Raw genomic sequence first — 19716 nt, forward strand, 5'->3', positions numbered from 1 at the left:
GACGTCCACCGTCAACTTAGATATTATTTGGATAGAACAAAAAAATTAGAAAATCTGATCAACTTTTTGTTTCCTATGCGGATAATAAAAAAGGCCTTCCTGTTTCTAAAGTGACTTTGTCCAGATGGCTTTCTTCAGTCATCACTGAAATTTATACACTCAGGGGAAAACAGCTGTGCTCAAAACCTAAAGCACATTCAACTAGGAGTTTAGCTACTTCTACAGCCTTTCAAGCTAGACTTCCTTTGGACACTATTTGTGCGGCGGCCACTTGGGCCAATCCTCACACTTTTGTTTCCCATTACAAATTGGACTTGGCCTCCAGGGACAGAGCCAGTTTTGGCTCTACAGTCCTCAAGAGTTTGTTCCATTGAGCCACCCAGGATAGAGGTGCTAGGGACGCGGTCCCATCAAGCAAGAATGAAGGCGAGATTGACAACTTAACATTAGGAAGTTATGTACCTACCATAACGTTCCATGTTAGTTGTGTCCTCTCGCCTTCTTTCTTGCGACCCTCCCTCCTTCCCCCTGGCCTGGACAGACCTTGTATAAGAAACTATTATACTAAGGACCATTCAGACCTGGTCCTTTTTCCATCTGTAAGTTTCTTCTTCCTTTGGGAAGTATTTTTTGCTTGGTGTTATTGCCCTTTGTCAACAAACGAGATCTGGGTACTTACCGCCTTGCATCATGGGATATGGGGCTGCCTCGAGCTGGTAAAAGGAGTTCTCGAGCTAAAGCAAGTGCCGAGTCGGAGCCGAGGATCGGCTCCGAACCCATCAAGCAAGAAAGAAGGCGAGAGAAGACAACTAACATGGAACGTTATGGTAGGTACATAACTTCTTATTTCTGATGATTCAAAAGCCATAATGTCGAATGCAAATTTAAGTTCTGGACTGGCATTTGGGTCTTCTATTACACACATTCTCAAACAGCAGAATGATAGATGCAAATTAATGTGTGGAGTATCTTAAGTGTTTAATGTACCCAAGTTCTCCCCAAACAAGGCATCTTCCTTCAAGGGCCAGAACATACAAAAGTCAGGGATTCAAAAAAGAAATGGCAGGAGAATAATTATTTGAAACCAAACGAGGGATTCCTTTCCGAAAAAAGCTCAACCCTCTGCAAAGAAATGACTATGCCAGGTCACAGAGCACACCTATCCACTGCTGTCCATCTTTTTCTTCCTTCTTCCCCAGGCTGTCTTGCAGCTCTGCAGCCCGGCTGAGAATAGTCTCACACAAATGGTTTCTGAGAATAATTCAGAGAGTGTACGCTCGGCAGTGGATAAAAATCCTTCCCCTTTGTGAGTAATTCTCCCAACCCACCAAACCAAGCAGATCTGTTTCCTCCAGTGTCTGCTAGACACATACGGCAAAGGATTTTACTCCAGAATCTTTTTTGGTACAAAAAAAGGAACATGCCTGGAGATCCATCCTAGATTTGTTCTTTCTAAACACAGTTGTAAAAGTTGTGAAATTCAAAATTCTCACCTTACAGTTGGTCCTCGCATTGCTTCCAGACCATTGTTTAATAGTGACTCTAGATCTCAAGGATGCTTATCATATTCCTAGCATTTCCAGTTTTGAAAAATTTTAGAGATTTGCTGTTTTCTGTATTATCCTTTGCGCTATCTGCTGCACCTTGAATGTTTACAAAGTGCCTGGTCCCAGTGGTTATCTATTGCAGATCCCTAAGCATCCACATTTTTCCTTATTTAGATGACTTGCTGATTTGTGCAGATTCTGTATCCAGGTATTTGTAGTCCTTAGACAAAGTCACATTTCTCTTTTCCCACTTGGGCTTCAAATTGAACCTTCAAATTTCCTTCTTTACACTCTCTCAATGAATTGTTTTCCTGGGGTGCTCGTTAGACACAGTAAAAAGGATGGTCTTTTTTGCCAGAAGACAAAGTTCTGACTTATCAGGACATTTTCTTGGATTTCTATCTTCTAGACATGGACTGGGGAAGAGAGGGTCCTCAAAATTGTAGGCCTAATGGCATCAGTGATCATCATGATACCACTAGCCAGTTTACATATGACAAAAATTCAATGGTATTTGAAGAATTATTGGACCTAGTATCTTAATTCCTTGGATTTCCAGGAACCAATACTGGATTTTTGAAACAGAAACTGCAGTGGTGGAGAGAACAGCAGTTTCTGAATCCAGGACTTCTATTCTCCCTTCAGATGCCAGTCCAATCTGTCCATATGGACTCTTCAGATTTTGCCGGGAAACAGTGTTCATGGGAGTTCAAGTGCAAGGCTTGTGGGGTCCTTAGGACACCCTGAAACACATAAATGTTAAAGAAATGTTGGCAGTGATTCATACCTTAAAAGTTCTTCACCTCTTATGGACTCTGAGTCCTCTTTTAGTGGTCACAGACAAACAAGAAGGGTGCAAGGTCATACCCTTTTTTTCAATTGACAGTGATGGCCTGGGACCTGGCTCTACATCGTTCTTTGACTCTTCAGATCTCGTACATTCCATCAGAGCAAAACACAGTGGCAGACAGACTAAACAAATCCTAAACTAGACCCTCACATAATGGAAGCTCCATGTAGAGGTCTTTTAGGACTTGATCAAGATGTGAGGAACATCTCAAGTAGATCTTTTTGCCTCCTTTCAAAACAGACAACTGAAAAAAATTCTGTTCAAAACGTCCTTGCAATTAAGCTTTTGAAGGCAGATGCTATATCATTCTCTTGGTTGGGAATGTTCCTGTATGCATTTCCATCCTTTCCAGTTATTTTTAAGGTACGTCTAAACATTCAGAAAGAATTGCCAAAGATGATTGTGGCATTTCATTTTTGGCTCAGATAAAGTTGGTTCTCCCTTTTAATGGAATTAGCCAAGGGCAATTACCACAAGCTTTCTGACAGACTGGATCCACTCAAACAGCATTAGGGGTAAATGATACACTCCAAAATAGAGCAATTGCAACTGACAGCCTAGATTATTCTATTTTAATACCTTTTAGGCACTTGTTATTTGAGGATGTGGAGCAGATATTTAAGGAGGCAAGAAAATCTGCAACTAGAAAATCTTACATTTACAAGTGGAACAGGTTTTCTAGGTGGTGCCTAGCCAATAACGGAGGTCCCAAAAGGGTTTTGACTTCTCTGGTGCTTAAATATTTGTGTGAGCTACTTAGAGATGGTTTGTCATATGCTTCTATCAAAGTGTATCTTGGTGCTATCACAGTATGTCTGCCCATGGATCCCCTCCTCTTTTGGTAATTACACAGTTTATAAAAGGAGAGTTGCATGTGAGACCCCTTCTACAGGAAATTCATTCTTCCTGGGATCTCAACTTTGTTCTTGAAAAAAATTGAATTTACCTCCTTCTGAACCTGGCTCTCAGGCTGATTTACTGTTCATTACTTGGTAGATCGTTTTACTCATTGGGAGTCTCTAAGCTGTAAGCTGTCATGGTGGGCCAACAATATCTGATTTTTCACAAGGGCAGGGTTGTATTACTCAGTAATCCATCATTTATGCCTGAAGTTGTTTCTGAATTTACCTTAAAACAAGCCATCATCCTCCCAGTGTTCAATCCAAAACAAACAAGGAAGAAAAGATCCTACGTACCTTGGGTGCACGTAGCTCAGATACTACCTTAATAGAACAAAGCCCTTTAGGAATGATGAACAGCTGTTTGTCTCCTATATTGGGGCTAAGAGAGGTCAACCTGTCTCTAAGCAAGGTAGTGAACAATGGTTTTCCTCCTACCATAATAAATCTCTTCCAGGCAAGGTTAAGGCTCACTCGACTAAGGCCATATCCTATTCAATGGCATTTTGGAAAGGGTTGGATTCTAGGATCCTTGCAAAGGCAGCATCCTGGTCCTCTGTTCATATCCTCTCAAAACACTACAAACTAGATTCCTTTTCAAGGTTGAGAGTAGACTTCGCTAGGGCCATTCTCCAAGGGCAGCTGGATCCATATCCTTCCAACTCCCAGGTAGGGAAGCTACCCAAAATGCCATTAATGCAGTGGGAAAGATGAGCATAGTACAGCTGTGTAAGTCCTACTTATATGTAACAATAGTTGTTTGAATTCCTCAGTGGTAGTACCTACCCACCATCCCCTAAATCGTGCATGGTTGATGTTGGATTTGTTTTTATATGGTATTGCGATTGGCAGTAAATTTACTCTTCTACTCTTGCTAGATTATTCTGGCTTTAGATACTTTACTTTTTTTGTGGAAGTGAAAAAGCCTGAACACTCACTTTCTGTGACAGCTGAAGGCTTCCCTCTCAGGATATGCTCAGCCAGTCAGCTGTCACAGGAAGGGAGAGGGAAGGGAGTCTGTGCTTTTGAAAGTTGGCTAGTACTGGGTTACCTTGGCAGATAACCCAAAATCACATTGAGGCAGTGAGAAATTTGAACATCTACTGTTACAGGTAAGTATGATTTATGCAGCCATGCTATTTTTTCAGGAATTCTATTTTTGATATTTGTGTGCATGCAACATGAGTTTTTCTGTACACCTTCATAAGACACTATGAGCTGGATGAGATCTCAAGGTTCAGTTCAATCTTAGGGCTACCATATTTCATGGTATTGCGTCCAAATGACACATAGGAGAAGCTGGGAACTTTGTCCTCTTGTTGAAGTGGACATAATGACTTGTGTAAGATATGAAAATATGTCCTTTCCATGAAGTTACATCTTCTTATCCACGATCTGCTCACCATTCCCTTAGCTGGAGACCTTTTCCTCTGCAATGGGATCTGGAACAATGCCCTAGAGGCCTCTAAGAAAAACACTTTAGAGAGAAGGACAGGTGTGATGCATCAGGGAGGAACAGGATGATTTAGTTGAGCCTGAGATTGTCTTTAAGATGCTAAGTGACTAATACCGGTCTTCCTGTTGAAATGAATAGACGTCATGAAGATCTAGTATTGCTTCAAAGACATAGCTTTCATTTGGGGCTTGCATTTGAGTTGTGACACAACTTTTGGCAACTTGTAATTACTGTTTTAATGTATTTTTCTTAAGTAATTTTATATATACACACATGTATATAATATATATATATATATATATATATATATATATATATATATATATATATATATATATATATATATATATATGTATGGGTCTACGACACATGCTCGACTAGCATATGCCCGAATCACAAAACATTGAACAAACATACACGAAAGTGCTTAACGTCGAAAAGCGCTTCCGTGTATGTGTAGTTAAAAAAAAAATCTACGTTTCTCACCCCCCCTGCATCCCCCACTCACCCCCTACTTTATTATTCTCACTCCGAGATTGCACTACAGTGGGGAAAAGGGAATTTTCCCTTACCCGCACTGTAGTCCGATCTACAAAACAGGCACACATACACAGAAGCGCTTGTTGATGTTAAGTGCTTTCGTGTATGTGTGTTCGATGTTTTGTAATTCGAGCATGTGTCCGGATCATATATATATATATATATATATATATATATATATATATATATATATATATATATATAATATCTATATATGCATACATACACCACTACTATTAATTTATTGAATTTATTTTCTGGTTACAAGCACCTGAGTAAATTTTAATTTAGGTAGAAAAAATTGGAGTCCAATTAACAAAAACATGGCGTTAAGAAAACTCAAACAAATGCATAATTTATTATGTTTGTGCGAAAATATATTCATTTTTCTACTAATCGCTTCATTTGGAAGTATGGTGTTAAGCTTTAAGTGGTGGTCTAAAACTGGTAAGTAACCGCATTTCTTTTCTTATTTCAGGAAATGGACTAAAGATGTTGATGAAAAGAGCACTGAAGTTTAGAGACACTCTGCTGATGAAAATGATCAGGAATATCTCCCAGCACGATGATGACCCAACTAAGACCTTATTTAGTGTAAGGTTTCTCCCCAGTCATGCAAGAAAATAGGCCATTGTAGCTGAAGGGTGTGATTCCATTAATGTAACTTAAAAAGCATTGTGCTTGTTTGGTTTTGTATATTATAAATATACTAAATAAGAAGTAGTGGTAGGTAGAGTGGGTATAACATGAAAATAACAGACTGTGTACTGGCAGCTTCAGGCTTCCCCACTCCTGGAAGAGTCTATTTTTTTCCTAGAAAGTGAACCCTAGTGGACATTATTATTACCCTTAGCAAATGGTCTGTGTGTGTTTTGGGTTTTATTATTCTGTTTTATAATTTTAAAGGATGTTTTTGTTTGTTTCCTAGCAGCCATGTTCAGTTGGAGGGAGGCTTGTTAGTTAGCAGGTATGAGGCGTGGCTATAGGAACATAGAAATAAATGAGAGAGTCCTCAGATGTAATGGCTCTTTAGAAATACTCAGTTTGGTTGGATGTTTAGTCCAAGAATTGGGGATATGAGATGGTAATGAGCTTTAGAGCAGTAGAGTTCTGTTTAAGTTTCTATTGTTCGCTTTCCTGTTTAACCAAGGTTTGTGCAGTGTTTTCATTTTATTGTTTGAGATATGTTCAGTCAGATTTTTTTAGTATTTCTGAAGTCTGTTTCCTAAAAGAAATCCCATGTCCCTTATAACAGGAAAAAAATATTAGCAGTAAAAATTATGAATTATTTAAGGTTGGCTCCTGTGTCCATCTGATCCAATGTCTTTTCCATCCCATTCAGTGGATTGGTTATCAGATCTGATTGGATCTGACCATTGCTCCTTTTTTCAAGCTCTTAGATCCATGGCTCAGGCTCCTCCCTTACGTATAATTCCCTCTTGTCCGTACAGTACTTCAGATCTCATTTGCCACCTATGCAGTCAAGATGCAATCCTTGGGGCTCAGCACTCAGTTGCGAGATAAGTGGATTGTTTTTGTACTTCTGTTTCATTGTTGGAGTTTTTTTCTTAGTATACCCTTTATAGTTTACTGTTAGTTTCATTGTAGCTACTTTATTATAACTTGTTTCAGGAATTTTACTTTCTGCCCTTCCTGCCCCACTCAGAGAGTCTACCTCTTCAGTCTCTTCTGCATGTAATTCTGTGAAGAAACCAGAGAAGTCTAAGACTTCTTAAGGAAAGAGAAAGACAGAGAAGCAAAGAAAAGGAAAAAAGAAAAGCAGAAGGAGAAAATGTGGAAGAGATGCCTGAATTTGTTGTTCCATTCTGGTCTGGCACTGAGACTACTTTCAGTGGCATTTTCCTTCAGGTCCTTTCAATTGTCAAGGAACCTTTTAGAAGCCAATGTCCATAGGATGATGTGAAAATTTCTCAGGACACAGATTCAGATGGGGTCCTCCCGGCACCTACCCGACCAGGGCTCCAAGTCAGGTCCAAACAGCTCCCTTATTGATCTATCCTCTTGCAGTCTGGCCATCAGATCTGGTGCTCACAGTTCCAAGTGATGCCTGAGAGAGGCCCTTTTCAGAGATGAGAGTTTGGTAGGCTTTTGCTGTGATAGTTTCTCTTACCCTTTCAACTCTGTTGGATTGTGAATGGTCTTAGAGCTGAGAGATTGGGGCCAGGGTACTGGGTCAGAGTTGACTCCAAGGTTTTCAGAGCCATCTTTTAGGTGTTTTGGTGCTGGACAACTCTGCCCCAGTGTCTGCTTTGCAACTGAGCAAGATCACAGCCGGGGATGTTCCTCTTCTGGCTTGCTTGGATACAAAGGGGTTTTCCTCTGCACTGGTCTTGGTTTCGGCTTTTTAAGCGTTTGAGAGGGTTATCTCCTGATCAAGAGAGAAGATACCTCGTACCCACTCATCACTGTCCTGACCTTCCTCAGATCATTTTGTACTTCCTCCTTCCACTCATTCTGTCAGACAGGGCAGCTAACCTCATTAAGCCTCAAGAGCTCTCACTTGTTGGGTTTCCCCTCTGGTTCTAAACCTTTTCCAGGCCCCCCTTGGAGAAGGACACAGGAAACAGACTTAAAAAGTAGGTATCTTGACTTCTCCCAAGAGTCACTCACTGAGGGTACTGACTTTGAGGAAGGGGAGAGATCCCCAAGGTCCCCTATAGAAAAAGTCCCTTTCAGTGACATCCTCAGATTTGTGAAGCTCCCTTCTTGAGGATTAAGTATTCCTTGAGGCTTTTGGTGCTGGCTCATCTACTTCCCTGGTGGTGTTGCCTGCCGACAAGCTCATTGACTTGGTCTCTCAGCAGGCTTGGAAGGAACATGATGTGGGTGAGCCAGTACCCAGGAAAGGCAACAAAATTCTTGTAACCCCCAGGAACAGGTACCACTGGATCAAGGCTCCCCCTGTAGATGCCATGGTGATTGTAGCAACCACTAAAAAAGAACTTTCCGAATAGAGTACCTCACTTCATCCCTCTAACAGTAAGTCCAGGGCATTGGACAGGTTTGGGAAATGGAGATATGCTTCAGCAACATTTGCTTTTTGCTTGCTGAACTACCACATCTATGGGACTCATTTCCAGAGTGACCTGACTATGGAATTCTCTAAGTCTCTCTATCAAGTGACCTGCTTGATGACATGCAAAAAACTGTAGAATCACAACTATCTACCCTTCAGTCAATGCCCAACATGTCCATGTGTCTGCTATCCAATGCTTGCATCTGTGTAAATTCTATAGATAATCATTACTGTCATGACAGTAGCCAGAGTAGACCCAGAATTCTCCTTTGTGTCTGCATCATTTGTTCTCTCTACACTCTGTGATATACTAGCTGTTGATGTCATCAGATCTGAAAACCCAAATTTAGATTCTCATACTGGTTTCATTGGCTTTCATGTTGCTGCTCTGAGAAGGACAATATCTACTATTGCTTTTGTTGGAACTTCTGGTATTGACACTGTTATCAAGGCCCCTCATAATAGTGCATTGGTCATGTTTGTAAGTGCCTTTGTTTTGCAATTAAATTTTCTTTTGTACTCCGACGATAACGTTAAGTTGCATGTGAGTTTGCTGGAAATAATGGTTATAGTCTGCTAATTTAGTTTTAAAGTTTACTCAGCTGTTTGCCATTCCCACTGCCTCAGTGGTATTTTGGTTTATCTGCCAATATAACCTAGTACTGGCCACCTTTCAAAAGCGCAGACTCCCTTTTTAACAGTAATTCTTGTGGGAATTTCTTCTTGCAGCTGTGTTTATTTGGCTTTTATCTTTGACAAATGTGTTTTTTTTTTTTTTTTTTTTTTTTTACTGTTTCTGAGAAAACATTCATTATTTCCATCAGAAGTGCAATGTATGTGTATGGATGCTGTTAGAGACTAGAGGCTTGTCCTTACTGTTGTTACTCTGCTTTAGTTTCATCTTTTGACGACAAAATGTTGTACAACTTGGGTTTTTTCAACATTTATAGATTTTTTTTATTATATGTATGACTCTGATGCATCTGTTCTTAACACCAGATCATGATTTTACCATGAATGAAGTTATTTGAATACACTATGCAGATTTTACTCTTTGACAATAAAATGTAGTTTAAATTACTATTAAAAATTATTTTATGGCAACAGCTATTTCCCACGTGCACAACTTATTCTTTTAGTGCCTCAGCAAAAAGCCTTCAATGGATGATATCATCACACAGAAAGAAATATATAAACACGAGCACAAACACACCAGTTAAGACGTCATAATAACTTAGTTAAGAAAACTCTTCCAATTATAACTTTGATTTAACCCATTTGTTACCAATGTTTAGAACTTCAATATCAATATAAAATGCTCTCCTTTTAGTGTAATTTCTTTTTAACCACTGAGTCAGTGAATCACAACTATTATTCATATGTATTTGTTTTAAAACAGTAACTTTCAAATCCATTCATTAATTTTTGTGAAACTTGTTAAAACGGCTAGCTAAAGGACTTTCCTGAGCATTATTGCATATGTTTCTCAGCTGTTCCTTTTTCCAAGTATCCAACATATGCTTTGTCTCATCTATATAAAATAAGTTACATGGACATTTAATAGTATAAACCACTGCACAAGTTGTGCAGCTATTTTTACCCTTAACATCCAGTTTCTTATTAGTTCTGTCAGATTTTCTACACATTAAATGAGAATATTTTTATATTGAAGTTCAACACATTGGTATCCAGTGGGTTAAATAAAAGTTGTAATTGGAAGAGTTTTTTGACGAGATGGAAAACTAAATTAAGTGTGGAAATAGTCATTGCTTTTTAATTTATTATTTCTTCGTTGTTTGTAATTGATTTATGACAGTTTGACATGCTTAAAGTGTGTTGTGCTCATTTTTAACACTTGTTAGGCACATTGGTTGCTTTGGTGTTTGGACCTTTTGTGCTGGAAATTCTTTAACTTCTGTCAGTTGTAAAAGAATTCTGAACACATTTCAATCAGTTTTTGTAATAATTGAACAGTTTGGCAGAGTTTAGTTGACTTATGAGTGCAGAAACGTTTTAACTGTTATTGTGATCAGTTATCTAGTACTGTCATTTTATTATTCTGGCTGTTCTCTCCCCTGACTTGATTGATCCCAACTCTGGTGCCCCCCGTCAAATCCAGTTACACCTAAAAAAAAAAAAAATAAAAATATGCCTCAACCTACAGTTGGTTAGTGATTCTGTCGGGGTCACTGCTTGGCCCGCAGGCCACATACTTTTGGATCTCTCTCTCTCTCTTGTGTAGCTTTTGTGGCCATCATGGAACGGGCATTAGACACATCCTCCGGGTCTGTTCCAGTACCTGACTCAGATATGAGAGACCCCTTGCCAGACATAATACGCTGTCCCCAGATATTTTATCTAGTAGTAAAGTGCAAAAGAAAAAGAAACAAGGTTTGTGATAATCATATTATAGCTGTTTACAAGTCTGATGTGGTTTCCTTGACTGAGTGTTCTGCTGACAACTAATTCTGGTGGTTGTGTTCCCATACATGGCTTTAGTGCTAGTTTGGCTAGAAACCTTTCAGTTGTTTCAGAGAATGATGAGTAATCTGATGGGGACAGTGATGATTTTTTAGCTGACACTGAGTGCAGTCACTCTGACTCTTCAGAAAGTGAACTTCAGAATAACTCCAAACAAATGTTCACTTTTCCTCAGCTAAATGCTAGACTTAGTGATGTTTTTAATTTGGAGTAGTCGGTAACTACCTCAGAGCTAGGCAGGGTACATGATCTTATAGAGGATGAGATGCCCATTTCTGTGATTACGCCCCCCTTCCCTTTTATCGGCCTTGGAAGATGTTAACAAAGCTGTCTAGTGGTCATGCTATTCCAGTAGTCCCTAAAGAAGCTTAGAGAAAATCTAGGGTATCGTTGGATATGGCAGGTCTTTTTCCTCATTTGACTGCTGATCGGCTGCAGTATTTCCAGCTGCCTACTCAAATAAAAAGTCCTTGGTTTTATTTATTCCCATGCCCTAAGATAAGAAGGAAAAATGGTTAGATCGTCAAGGTAAAAAGATGTCTCTCACCCTAGTACTCTAGCCTTTAGAATGTTAAATTATCAAGGCTGTATGGAGAATTTTATTTTACAGTGTGCGTACAGTTTGGATGATTTTGCTGCATCCTTACCTGATGAGCAAAAGTTTTAAGAATGATTGAAATTGTTTCTAATTTGACACAGGTTTGAAACATGCTTTGAGAGATGTGCTTGAATGTGCAAATACAGTCTCAAGAAATGCTATTTTTTCTGTTGTAATAAGATATTATTCTATGTTAAATTCATAGGTTCATAGAAGGTTGCTAGGCTAATGGCCCTAGAGCCTTTACAAGCCTAGCCATATTTATCCCAAGTTACCCCAATTGCCAGTGATTAGGTGAGTGAAGTTTGCAGAGGGTAAGGGTCTATGATAGTCAATACCAACTACCTCTGTCCAGGAGGGACATGGGCACCAACCCAGGAGTGAATTTGCAGTCACCCATCCATTGATCAAGGTTGCATTTGAAGAGGGTCAGGGAGGTGCTGTGTTTCTTGTGAATTGAAAGCTTGTTCCAGAGAAGTGGCAATCTCTGGGAGATGCATGTATTTCTCCAGCATGATCTGTTCATGTCAGAGTCTAGGTTAAGATCCCTGGCGTGAGTGACCCTTATGCAGTTTGATTTACGACTGGGTCAGAGACTGCCCTGTAAGCCAGGCACAGGTCACTCCTTAGCAATCTGTAGGAGACAGAATACAGTGATATGGCTTTCAGTCTTTTCATGTGAGACTTGTTTTGTGTGCCCTGTAATTTCTTGGTAAGAAACCCCTTGTCTTTCCAGTTGTTGCAGGTGTCTAGTGAGGTATATGCAAAAGGGAGCACTGTACTCAGTTATTGGTCTGGTGAGGGCTGAGTATAATGGAATTATAACATCATTATATTTTAGATATGATGCCTTTACTTGTAAGATGTGCCTGTGCCACATAGAAGGATTTCCTTACTACTATGGATATTTTGTGATCAAAATTCAGGTTGTTTTCAACCTGAGTACCCAGATCACATACCACTGGGTGTACACTTAGGGAGGTGCTGTCTATAATGTAATTAGCAGGGATGTCAGCTTTCCCAAAGGGAATAATAATGCATTTTATTTGCATTTAGCTTTAATCTGTGGCTTTGGCACCAATCATTTGTCTGTGTTAACCCTGTCTGGAGTATATTAACATTGTTGGGGTACTCGGTGATTGCTCCTGATTTGCATTTGTCAGCAAATTTAGTCAACCACAGGCCATCCAAGTTTGTCTGGACTTCTGAGAAATAAATTCCGAACAGTAAGTGGCCCAGCACAGAACCCTGTGGTATGCCACTGGTGACTGGTCTTTTGCTAGAGGTGAATTTTGACAGTATGTGTTGTGTCTGTGAGCTAGTTGGCTACCCATCTGGTAGTGTAGGAGTTAATTCCCAATTGGGAGAGCTTCTGTATAATACCTGTGTGGGGTATTGTGTCAAATGCTTGGCTAGGTCAAAATAGTTGGTATGCATGGTCTTTCTCTCATCCATGCCCTTGGTGATATTCTCAAAGAAGTCAACCATGTTTAATAGGCATGATTTACCTTTAACGTATCCGACCTGGGGTGGGTCCAGAGTCTGGAGATTACCTATATCCTTGTTAATAAGGTCCATAATGTTTCTTTCCATGGTCTTGCAAATGAGGCTAATCAAGGTCATGGACTTATAATTCCCAGGGTTGGTTGATGTTCCCGCTTTCTGCAAAGGGATTACTGTTGCTGTCCTCCATTCCACTGGAACATAGCCAGTTTGCAGGCTGTGGTTAAACAGAGATCCAAGTGGGTCTGCTAGGTCATGTTTTAAGTTGTATAAAAGCCAACCTAAGATGTTGTCTGGTCCCACTGATGCCATGTTTTTGGCCTTTGAGATCACTGAGATGACCTGATGTCTTGAGATAATTGGCTGAGAAATGGTGGCAGGTATACTTTAGGGCATGACTGGAGAGGACAGGGAGGCGAAATTTGCCCCAAATATATTACCTCTGGTTGAGTATGGGTTGTGCCAACCACAACCAGTTCAGTGCATAGCTGGCTATTCCCTTTTAGATTTCAGACATCGTTAAAGCATGCCTTGTGATTATCCTTAGCTAGGGAGGCTAATTTTGCTTTGTAATTAGCTTTGGAGGACTTGAAAAGATCTCTAATTTGTTTGTTAATGCTAGTGAGGGATTTCTTCCTCTGCTGAGCCAGTTCCCTCCTGTTCTTGGACATTAATTTTTTCTTTTGTTATATAGCCTGCTTATACTAGAGGTCCACCAGAGTGACTTGTTTTTTCGACAAGACCTGGTTTTAATCCAGTCAGGTGCAGCCGATTCTGTACAGCTGCTGAAGTGGTTATACAGTGCACTGGTATACACCTCTGCATAGAAGTCCACTTTACCTGTGTTTAAAGGGGCTCTGAAACTTCTTATACCATCATTCAGTAGGAAGTAGTTTGTCTCTAAAAAATTCTTAAGCTTTTTTGAGCTTGATGGGGTATCTGGTCTTATAATTACATCAAATGAGACTGTTTTGTGGTCAAATCTTACCAAGGCGGACATCACACAGCAGGGGTTGTAATGCTGTCCCATGTTATTGAGTACTTGTCCAGGACATTTGAGCCTTTTGTGGGAGTGCTGACTAGCTGTTCCAGAGCATTTTCATTGACAACGTCCAAGAACCCCCGAGTCAGCATGTTTGTGATCGTGTACATTTCCCATTCGATGGTAGGATAATTAAAATCACCCATGAGTAAGGTGTTGGGCTATATGGCAACTAACTCCAGTAAGTCCTAGTATGCGGTATGCTTTTCTTGTTTCATGGTGGGAGACCTATAGCTAGCTATGATGTGGTAGGGGGCTTTGCCTGTAGTTAATTGGACATGGAGTAGCTCAAGAGAGTCATTCCATTTGACCAGTCTTATCCTTAATGAAGATGGATACTCCTCCTGCTTTTGTTCTTTCATGCTCAGTTTGTGGTCTGAACATATGGAAGTCATTGTAGCTCTGCATGGCTGTGGTGCTTTCTACTCCTTTGAATTATGTCTCGATTAATGCACAGATATCCGTATCTTCCAAACTGAGGAGTGCTTCCAGAGAGTGCAGTTTCTTGTTTAGGCTCTTAGAATTAAAAAGCAGTGCTTTAAGTTTATCTAAAAAGGATTTTGTTATGTTGGGAGGTTGGTTATTTTGACACTGCCTAAAAAAGGCAGAGTTGGGGTGGCTGATGGTCTGTGCCAGTATCTGAAAGCCTAGAGGAAACAGGTGTAGACTATCTCTGGCAAAGTAGCATGGCCTGTCGACCATGTCTTCTCGAGCTGACAGATATTAGTTCCCCTTGGACTGGCACCAGAAGCTAAGCCAATTGTTAGTCATGTTTTGTGTGTATTGTGGCATCATCTGTGGAGAAGGTGGAATGTTGCTTAAGGCTAGGCTTATATCTGCCTGTGACACACAATCTGAAAGCTCAGTCATGTCTCTCTTTATATAGTCCTGTGCGGTATGTCTCAAGTCATTCAACCCCGTGGACTCTGATGGAATCATACTGGTACTTGTGGTTGAGTAACTTGAGTGCTTGAATGACTTGACGGATCCTGGCACTTGACAGGCAGCTAACTGTAACCCGCTCCTTATCCAGCCTGGTGAGGGGAACATTGTGTTTCTCACAGTGGAGTCACCTATAATCAGTACACTAGGTTTTGTGGTGTTACGCCTTTTGGATTTATTTGTTCAGACACTAGTATCTATGTTATTTGTTGTGGTTGTTTTTTTGCATTGTGTGTGTAAGTAGTTTCCATTTGGGAAAGCTATGATCTTTTGGTAAGCTAATAGTGAGTATCTCCCCATATGTGGGTTTGTGCGTCATGTCCTTATTTAGTGTGGGAAGTGTGTGCATGCTGACAACCTGTTTGGCATTCAGTTTGTCCTTATGTGAGAGTTTTGCCTCCAATTTCATCGTGTAACTACATCTCTCAGATAAAGTATTTCTTTCAGTAGTAAGTGGTTGTTCATATACATGAGACAATTGCTACATTGCCTCAGGATGACCATATCAGGCTGGCCAGAGAGATGATGGGAAACTGACTGTCCATGATAGGCTTTTACTGTATGTTTTATTAGAGAAGGGAATGGGTTAATTTGGCAGGACTGTGCTGGTAGCACCAAGACAAGAGGGACCTATACTTTATGTAAGCTAAGGTTGATCAATAAGGCAATGCTGCTCAGTGAGCAACTGAGTTACTACTAGAGCGGCTGAAAAGCTTGGAAGGGTTTTACTGACAGATGTTTAGAGAAAAACAGAGCATGTGAAGTTGTTCTGTCTTGCTGTTCATTCTTACAGATGGGCTCAGAGCCAATCCTCAGCTCCGAGTTGGCCTACTACAAAGCTCAAGGTCTTCAGACAGCTCGAGGCCAAGTCCCTATCCCATGATGCACCTTGAGTTACCTCAGATCTAGTTTGCCGCTGCAGCTTGGGCCAGTATAGTTTTTTCTGCAAAAATTTCTAAATTTTGACTTTTACATTAATAGTTTTTGATAGCATTTACTAGTTATAGCTTAGATCTTTTATAGCTTAAAGTTTGATAGTTCTCTTTGTTTGGCCTTCATTTTTATAGGCCTTTAATATCCCTTCTCTTCTTGGTGGGCCTTATATTAGAATAGAGTAGTATATAGTTTTACAAGCATTTATAGATAGTTAAATTTGGTGTGTGTCTGTGTTTATACATTTTACAGTTGCCCGTTTGTTTCTTTTAGGGGCTACTTACAGTTTATATTATAATGTACTATAAAAATTGTTAAAGTTTGGGTGTGTGTACATTCTTGTTGAATAATTCAAGTTCTTTTGGTATAGTAGATAGTGTCATGGCTGACCAGGATAAAGACAAACATCCCAGGTCTGGTTTTAAAAAATGTCCAAAGTGCGGACAAAAGATGTCAGTGACAGATAGTCACGTAAATTGTGTTTACTTTCTCGGAGCCTTGCATTTGCAAGAGAGCTGCTCCATTTGCCATTCTTTTTCTAGCAGAGTATTACATGAGAGAAAAAGAAAACTCATTGACAGAAGACTTTTAAAATCTTCCTTTCAGGAAGCTTTGAGTGACCAGGATAAATCTAGCCAGTCTCCCAAGTCTTTAAAGTCTTCTTCTGATGTGACAAAATTTTAAAAAACTGTCAATGTCGTCTCCACAGCCTTCAGAGCCAGTCCCCAGTCCTGGAACCGGTCTCCAAAGTATTAGTCTCCTATTCTGCAGTCGGTACCACCTCCCATACATTCATCTCTGTCCTCAATCAGCCTATCTGATTAGGATGTGAATCGTGTGGTGCAAAAGCTGCTACAGGCACCGGCGTTTGCTAAATTTTTATCAGCTCTGACCCAAGTGGTTCCTGAACCTAATACTATTATGCCATCAACTTCCTTTCCTCCTCCGAGGCATACCGGTCCATCGGAGGAGTTGGACCTGATGATTGTAGAGCCTTCGGAGCCGATGCCTGCTCCAGTGCCATTGATTCCATTTACTTAGACTTTCTTGGTGCCCATCGAGGAGTCTAGGAGCCAACACTCTTCGGTTGAGTCCAGGGAGGATAGTCGGACTAATCTCTCATTTCTGACTTTACCTCTCAGGGCCTCTGCTCGGATGAGTTCAGCTCCTACCTCTGGTTCGGAGCCCACTGTTTCGGTGCCGAGGGGATTGGTTGTTTTTTTGGCTACAGCGGTTCCTTCTCATTGGAGCAGAGGTACCTTTGAAGCCATGAGGAGAGTGATGTCCCCCAGGGCATCTACAACTTCAGGTTCAACTACTTCCACCCCAAAAGTGCCTGTGTCCACTTCTGCCTCACAGATCCATTTGAAGCGTAGAGACCCTGAGCCTCAGGAAGCCCCACTGGGTGGCCCCTGCTCTTCCAAGACCTCATTAGAAGTTCCCACTGATGAGGTTCCCAGGAAGAGAATTTGGAAGAGGAAGCACCTAGACTCCCCGCAGGAGTCTCTCATGTCTGATACCGACTTAGATGAATCAGAAGGGTCCCCACGGTCCCCCTCAGAAGATACCTAATTTGCGGATATATTAGAAATCCTTAAGCAGAGGGGTGGCTGGAAGCCCATCAACCCTACTGAAGATGAGTCTGTTCTCCTGAAAGCTTTCAGGTCTCAACCCTCCACCTCTTGGGTGTCTCCACCCTTCGAAGAATTCTTGGAGCTGGTCTCACAAAGGGCATGGGAGTCTTACACCATGGAGCCCGTCCCTAGGAGGCCCAATAAATTTATTTCTGCCCCTCAAGAAAAGTCATTTCTCACCAAGGGAGTGCCGTTTGATGGCGGTGGCAGCCACCAAAAAGGAGATGTCACAAACTTCTTCCTCTATCCATCCTCCTAACAGAGACTCTAGGATCATGGATAGATACAGGAAGCATGTACAGTTCAGCGACTTTTGCAACTCGGGGGTTAATTACTTATTCAGATTGACTGTATGGTATTGGTTGAACACTTGTCCAATCTGATTTATTTGAGGGGTATTTAATTTTGTCATTTGAGAATGTCATTGTTCTGATGAAGTCAAAATTCTTTTGATGAAAGCACTTAACTGTTTGGATGTATTATCAAATAAAGTATTTTAGAGTCACCAGTGACCTGTGGCTTTGTTTGGATGCTGTTTTTATCAGCTAATGCAAGCCAGGGACACCACTCTTACTCTTTGCAATCAACTGGGCATTACCATAAATTCAGAAAAATCTGCCTTGTTGCCATTGCAACATATTGTTTTTATCGGAGCAGAATTGGACATCACCACCACCACTTTAAAACTTCCAGCAGAAAGGATTTTACTACTTCATCAGCAAATCCAAAACATCATATCCAGAGACAAGGCTCCAGCATCTGAAGTGCTAAAGTTGTTAGGGATGATGGCAGCTGCAATAATAGCGATATCAGTGTGTCGCATGCACATGCGGATTCTACAATGGCTGCAGTTCACTCAGTGGTCTTATCAAGAGCTTCCAGTGCCTCATCTCGTTATTGTAACAAACACATGCAAAAAGGATCTTTGGTGGTGGTTGACCTCTCTTCAGGTAACGATAGGTTGTCCTTTTATCCTACCCTCACCATCGGCCACAGTGACCACGTGCGCTTCCCTGATTGGGGGGGGGGCATTTTCAGGAAAGAACAGCCCAAGGCACATAGACCGAAGAAGAGACACATCTCCATATCAGTGTCCTGGAGATGAGAGCGGTACTTTTGGCGTTGCAGTACTTTCAGGACTCTCCTCTCTCTGGGAACCAGATGGGCAACATGTCAGTGGTCTGGTACTTGAACAAACAAGGAGGAACCAGGTCCTATCCCCTTTGTCGAGAGCCCCTAAGAGTATGGCAGTGGGCTACATCCACCCAGCGCTTTCTGATTGCAATGCACATCCCGGGGAAATCCAACGTGATTGCAGACAAACTGAGCAGGGCAATTTTGTTGCCTCATGAGTGGTTCCTCAAAAAAGAGATAGCGGAGAGAATATTCCACAGATGGGGCCAGCCTTTCTGTGACCTTTTTGCTTCTGACATGAACACAAAATGCAGAAGCTACTTTACCCTGATTTCCCCTCCGGGAGATTCACCAAGGGATGCACTTGTACACGATTGGCCTCCGGGTCTCTATGCATTCCCACCAATTCCCTTGATACCCAAAGTACTACAGAAAGCAAAAGCCCTGGGAATGACCATCAACCTAATAGCCCCTCATTGGCCTTGTCAGATTTGGTTCCCCTTCCTTCGACTTCATCTGTTGGAAGAGCCTTGGATTCTGGACCCAGTTCCAGACCTGACGCATTCGTCGGGGGATCTTCATCCTTCACTTCAGTCCCTAAAATTGACAGCTTGGTTGCTCCAATTCCCAACATAGCCAAGTTCCATAACCTCTCAGAAATGCAGCATATTTTAATATCTTCTCATAAATCCTCTACTAGAAAGTTGCACCTTAGCAAATGGAGGAGATTTTCTATATGGGTTTCTCAGAATAACATTGACCCCTACCAAGCTCCATTTCCTCTGTATTAGAATTTTTGACTTTGCTTTTCAAAAAAGGAGCTGCAGCAGCTACAGTTCGGGTACAACTTGCCACCATCTCTAATTTTCACCTTGGCTTTGAAGGATTGAACATAATGTCAAACAGGCTATCCAAAGCCTTTCTCAAAGGGACCTTCCACCTCAGACCACCAGTGAAATTCCCTTATACCCCATGTAACCAAAATGTTATGCTTTCACGCATTATTCTCCCACTTTTCGAGCCAGCTTCCTCATGTGATTTGAAATTTTTGTCTTGGAAGACTATCTTTTTAGTAGCCATCACATCTGCCCGTAGAGTATCAGAGCTACAGGCTTTGTCC

General features: G+C 41.0%; 1 protein-coding gene across 1 annotated transcript in view; it reads left to right on the forward strand.

Annotated features, from left to right (window-relative positions):
- LOC122787922 (kinesin-associated protein 3-like) overlaps positions 1–19716 on the forward strand; it is an 815339-nt gene that overhangs the window by 461597 nt on the left and 334026 nt on the right. The window contains exon 5 of the mRNA XM_044054849.1: positions 5771–5886. Within this exon, the coding sequence (XP_043910784.1) occupies positions 5771–5886 (116 nt within the window). The remainder of the gene's footprint in view (positions 1–5770; positions 5887–19716) is intronic.

The sequence above is a fragment of the Protopterus annectens genome, chromosome 13.part0 (genome assembly GCF_019279795.1).
Source record: "Protopterus annectens isolate FY-2018-M chromosome 13.part0, PAN1.0, whole genome shotgun sequence".
Classification (NCBI taxonomy): domain Eukaryota; kingdom Metazoa; phylum Chordata; order Ceratodontiformes; family Protopteridae; genus Protopterus; species Protopterus annectens.